The 6,000-nt window shown below is 43.3% G+C and overlaps 1 protein-coding gene across 1 annotated transcript; it reads right to left on the reverse strand.

Annotated features, from left to right (window-relative positions):
- Positions 1-1,174: 1,174 nt before the first annotated feature.
- On the reverse strand, positions 1,175-2,500 carry LOC118432829 (adenosine receptor A2b-like). Its single transcript, XM_035844450.1, has one exon. The coding sequence runs from the start codon at positions 2,498-2,500 to the stop codon at positions 1,175-1,177; it is 1,326 nt and encodes a 441-aa protein (XP_035700343.1).
- Positions 2,501-6,000: the final 3,500 nt, after the last annotated feature.

The raw sequence follows: 6,000 nt of genomic DNA on the forward strand, positions 1-6,000 counted from the left end.
GAATAAGCTTCAAGCGGACTGGTAAAAAGCACAGGCTATGAGTGTACTGGGTAATTTTGCTTCTACTAACGGTTAGTCCCTGTTGATTAAGCTAATTCTACTCGCCATCCATCCATCCATCCATCCATCCATCCATCCATCCATCCATCCATCCATCCATCCATCCATTAAACAATATACCGCTACAAGTCTGGCTCCCAGAGTAAGTTAGTATCCAAAAAGCCCCGTGCTTCTTCCGAGTTTGAGTTTGGTTTGCGTCTAAGTCTGGTCGTTATTATATTCGTGAGCTTTGATAAAGGAGGCCAATCAAAATCTCAATCCTTTGATTCAGAAAAACCGTTTGGAGTTTGAATTAGTTTTTTTGCCATCGTTTTCCACAACAAATCAAGCTTCAGGCGGACAAAGTCTCAATTTATACATTTATTTCAACACATCAAACAAGGTTTCATGATGAAAAGGACCGACAACAGCTATTTGAACATCACAGAGAAGAATACACTTGCCGCTTATTTGTACCACTGTAGGCTAAGGTATACATGTACAACGCTTTTGCACAAGAGAATAAATAACATGAATATGACAATGTGACTGAAATTACTTACTGTACACACACGGCTCCGTACGCTGTACACATGACGTTAACTACATTCATAATCATCAGTGTTGAAATTGTAACAACGCAACACAACAAAACTGTACAACCGTCTATGACTAAGACATTTCTTCAGCCAGGTAGATAATAGGAAAATTGTTTATGAAATTTCTTTTCCACTCATGGAATGAATGTGTCATACACATGTATAACGGGTTGTTCACCATGTGAAGCTGGCGTGTCACGCCGAAGGGCGGTTTTACCGGATAATAGATATAGATATTACCCCTTGATAAATGACATATTTTCATATTCTTGAAAACAAGCTAAATTCACATGACCCGCAAATGTACTACCACTACTACCACTACTATCAGTCAGTGTATACAGGTTATGGCACATAACTGTGCAGAAAACAAAAATTACAATACAAAAGACATGCACTCAGAAATATACATACTGTCCAATCAGACGACCCATGCAACTGAACGGGTCAAGAAATAGTTCAATACAATTGTACACATTCAATTTCACAGCAGTATTAAACAAAAACGATTCTCCTTGGAGATCAGTTTACCTTGCTCACTCGATGTCTTCCACGCTGGCCAAGGCTTCAACAGCTGGCGTCTGCACTGACTTTGGCGGGGCTACGAACAGCACATCTGCGCGACTGGAGCTCTGTGCGTTTCTCGGATTCTCTGTTGGTCTTCGAGGGAATACCCGTCTGGCCGGCTGGTCAGTCCGATTGCCCGTACTCGGTCCAGCGGTTCCCATTCCTCGCGGCGCTCCGACCACCTGAATGTTCACCACTTGATTCGATGACCAGCCAAACTTTTCACGCACCGCGTTGGCGAGTCGTCGCGCCCTACGATGCATAGCGTCTCGAATCTTCTCGATCCTGAGTGCGTAGATGACCGGATTGATAACCGAACTGCAGAGACCGATCAACATCCCCCATTTTGGCTTTGCCTCCATCTCACAGTCTACCCTTGCAAAGCACAAAAACTGCCGCACCATGTCGATGCAGAGCGGCAGCCAGCTTACGACGAACACCGCTGCAATAATGACAACTGTCACCTGCTTCTTCTGACTGTGTAGGAGGTGCTGGAATTTTCTTGCAGCAAGTCGTTGTTCCCTGCGTCTTGCGGCGGGGAGGTTGTCTTGAGGGCTCTCGGTAGCCATGGGTCTGGTTCTAGAGATGCGCCGCTTCAGTACGATGAAGATTCTGACGTTGGTGAAGATCACTATCACTACGGCCATGAACAAGATGATGTTGATAAGGATGAGGTAGCCCACTGGTACCTGCCCTATGCAGTTCTCTGTGTTCATATCAACATCGATGCAGTTCCAGCCCATGGCAGGGGACAAGCAGACAAGCACGCAAACTGTCCATGCGATCCCCAAGCTCACGGCAACGTGTCGCTTGGACATGCGGGTCTGGTAGAATATCGGGTGGAGGATGGCCAGATAACGGTCCACGGATAGAAGGACCACGCTAACTGCTGATAAGACCAGCACTAAAAGGAAGGTACAGACTACGCTCACTGATGTCAGTGGTTGAGGCACTTCCGTCTGGAAAATGGCACAGAAGAAGAACGAGAAGAAACCTGCCGCGCAGTCCGCCACAGCCAGGTTTGCCACGAACAGGTGCATGGGTTTGGACAGGTGGTGGTTTTTCAGCACCCCGGCCAGGACCGCGCCGTTCATGAGGAGAGCGACTGTCCCGACGGTGGCGGCGATGATCCCGACTTTCCGGTTCTCGTCCAGATGCGGAGCTGGCAGATGAGTACAGGAAGTTACCGCCAGGTCGTAGTCAACGTTGCTTTCTAGCTGCCCGCGGAAGCAAGGCCAGAAAGACTCGAACACCGTGGAGTTTCCTCCGGTGAAGTTCGCGGTGCTTTCGTTCATCCTCAAGACAGCCCTTTCCTCTCCCTATGGCAAGAAGGACTGATTTGGGGCTTTCCACCTTTTCTTCTAACTCATGACGACTTCGGCTACATGACTTTCTACAATAATCTCTCGGGTCTACTGACAACTGAGGAAAATGTAGTACATTGTATTTTGCTTCTGTACGTCAGTGTTACCACGGCTTCACACCTGCCACATGTGTTGCCATGACAATCAACAGTCACGATTTGCTTGTCACCCATTTGATCAAAATGTCAATCCGAGCGAGAATGCTGTGGTGCTGGACACAAACATAGCTCAGGGTTTTGCCCCCTCATAGCAAATACCAATCCCTTTCAATTACAAATTGCCACAAGCTTTTCATCCATGTCTTTAGAAACATGTCTGAACGGAGGTGACGCATATAAGGCCACAGCCTGGCGCGCACGTTTCATCCACCCACCGTACACGTGGCCTTAAATATATATAAAGTCCTTCTACAGTAATAGTTTCTTTCACCGGACAGCAAACTTACGGAACTCGACGATACCTGTTTCCCTCCTGTCTACAACTTATCAGCCTTCAAAACAAATGTCCAAAGCTACCTCCGTACACAGTTTCCAACTTTTTAGTTCATTCCATTGAAGAAGACAGAAGCCTTAACCTTGTGTGGAGAGCAAGAATACAAATGACTTATAACTATTAAAGTAAAGCCCTAGCCTCATGCATAGCTACGAAGACAGAGAAGCCAGTATGACCAAGAAGAAGAACTGTCGCAACTGGGCAAATCCGGGAATGAGAGATCAATCGCCTTGTTTGCCAACGAGTCTAAACGTTTTCAGTGACAGAAATGTGCTAAAATATGCTTACTTAGTAAAATGTCTATCTTTTCTGCCTCGACTTTCAATCGAGTGTAAAACTGAAGTTTCTACGAAATGAATACTGGTAAAGTTTGGAGTGTTATTTCCTTGCCATATGGATGTCTCTAAAAGTAGGTGCACTCTGTGCTGCACGTCAGACGTGAATACCAAGAATATTCTAATAACTGTTAATATTACTCTGCCGAGCATTGATAGAATTACAAAATTAACATGGTAGCTATCAGAAAATTCTTCCTATGTGTTAGACGGCGATCGCTCTGATGATGAAGGAAACCGAAAGCGTGAAATACAAAGGTTGGTATCTTCTGCAGTTATTAAACTGTAATGTAAAGATCAACCGCTGAATACCTTTGACGCCAGAGTCGAGCTTTAATCAGAAAGGTTGTTAAAAACAACATTCTTGTTCGCTGAGACATCACGTTGCAGTTCCTGAATAAATTATCTCTCCTTAGCCAGTAGTACTTGTTGGTGAGTATTCTGAATGTAAACATGTCTCGTCTTTTTTCGTGACAGCTATATGATCAAAGATACAAATAGTCTAAAATAAACACGCATCATAGAATATGTTTGTGGCACTGAGGACAATGGTGTTTTTGTTGATGGACTTTTTATTGAGAGTAAAACTGAAGTTTCTACGAAATGACTACTGGTAAAGTTCGGAGCGTTATTCACTTACTTAGTGGTTGTGTCCAATTGTAGGTGCACTCAGACATGAATACCAAGAATATTCTAATGGCTGTTAACGTTACTTCGCCAAGCTTTGATAGAAAACACTTGTATAAAAATGACATAGTAGTTATTAGGAAATTCTTCCCATGTCTTGATGATCATGACGCACCGAAAGCGTAAACAACAACGGTTGGCAATTTCCAGAGTTATTAAGATCTTCATGTAGACTGTCTTTTTTCGTGACAGCAATATGATCAAAGATACAAATAGTCTAAAATAAACACGCATCATAGAATATGTTTGTGGCACTGAAAACGACGGTCTTTTTGTTGCTGGACTTTTTATTGAGAGTAAAACTGAAGTTTCTACGAAATGAATACTTGTAAAGTTTGGAGTGTTATTCGCTTGCTTGATGGTTGTCTCTAAAAGTAGGTGCACTCTGTGCTTCGCGTCAGATGTGAATACCAAAAATATTCTAATATCTGTTAACATTACATCGCCTGGTTTTGATAGAAAACAAAATAACATAGTTATTAAAAGATTCTTTCCATGTGTTCGATGACGCACCGAAAGCGTAAATAAAGGTTGGCAATTTCCAGAGTTATCAAGATCTTCATGTACACGTCATCCAAAAAATATTTTCGACTTCAGTCACAAAGGTTGTTAAAAACAACATTCTTTCCCGCTGAGATATCCCGTTAGCCACTGAATATATGTTGGTTTCTTAAGCAAGGACATGTCATTGAGCATACTGATGGCACTAATCCAAAGTACACTACACTGCACGAAAAGTGGTATTTAACGTAGTAAATGTCAGGTGCTTGCTGCTTTAGACAACGATTATCAGACTTATGTAGGATCTATCGCTATCGTCATGGCAACCATAACCAGATGCACCTGCCGGACTTACCTTGGAAATAATCTCGTGATAGCTTAAATAACACCTGGAGTTGGGTATAGAGGGCTTACTCCACAGAAAAAGGGGAATTTACAAATGGCGACAAATGCATCCAGGGAATCTCTACTGGCGACTTGTATCGCTCAAAGTAAGCCATTTAAAATCCTATCCAAAGGACGGCCCTTATAGTAGCGAAGTATACCCATTAAGCACGGGAAGTCGTGATAAGTCCCTTTCCAAACGACACAAGTAGCATATCAACGGATTCGAACACAGGGCCTCTTGGTTATAAGACAATTCAATGGTTTTGAATTTTGAATGATTTTGTTTGTTTTTCATATCCGGTAAAACGCCTCATGGCGTAACACACCAGGTCTGTACTGAACAGTACCAGCTGCATAACCGGACAGATTCATTCGATCCACTCACACCGGGAAGGACCCATATTATTTTCGATAAGTGCGGTGGGTTCTTCAGCGCGCTGGAGGTGTGGGTCTCCTCAAACAATATTTATACGTGCACTGTAGATACAAACAGTTCATTTATCTTCGTATGATAGTGGTAGGATTGGTGATTTCGACCGTAACGGAGATGTCACCTCAAGACTAATGTCCATCAAGGTCATTTGATCTGGACCTGAGGTCCATTTTTTTCTGTCTGTCTGTGGAATCCCTGCTTTCAGAAAGAATCAATCAAAACTACACGCAGCCTGTACAACGGGGGGTATAACTTTATTGTCTAGAGATGTGTAGATGCGTGTTAGGTGATATCATCACATTGTAAGACTACACCAGAGTCTTTGGTATAGCGAGGCACACACCACGCATGCATGTTCAGGGACAATGACATTTAAAAAAATTGTCTACATATTGAAAGGTAAGATGTAAAAGTTGCGACTTAAATTGCTGTGCCGTTATATGAGGTAAGTCATGATTCTTTAGTAGTGCTTGACGCGTAACGTTGCTATGCATTTAGGGGGCTGTTGAACTGGAGGTGGGCATATAAGACATTGGGGACCACCTACGGCCATAGGAAAAAAACAGAGGTCTATGAAAGATCACTGAGCTTTGGAA

This window comes from Branchiostoma floridae, chromosome 16 (genome assembly GCF_000003815.2).
Source record: "Branchiostoma floridae strain S238N-H82 chromosome 16, Bfl_VNyyK, whole genome shotgun sequence".
NCBI lineage: Eukaryota > Metazoa > Chordata > Leptocardii > Amphioxiformes > Branchiostomatidae > Branchiostoma > Branchiostoma floridae.

Coding starts and splice junctions, on each gene's coding strand:
- LOC118432829 (XM_035844450.1), bottom strand. CDS start 2,500: ATGAACGAAAGCACCGCGAACTTCACCGGAGGAAACTCCACGGTGTTC.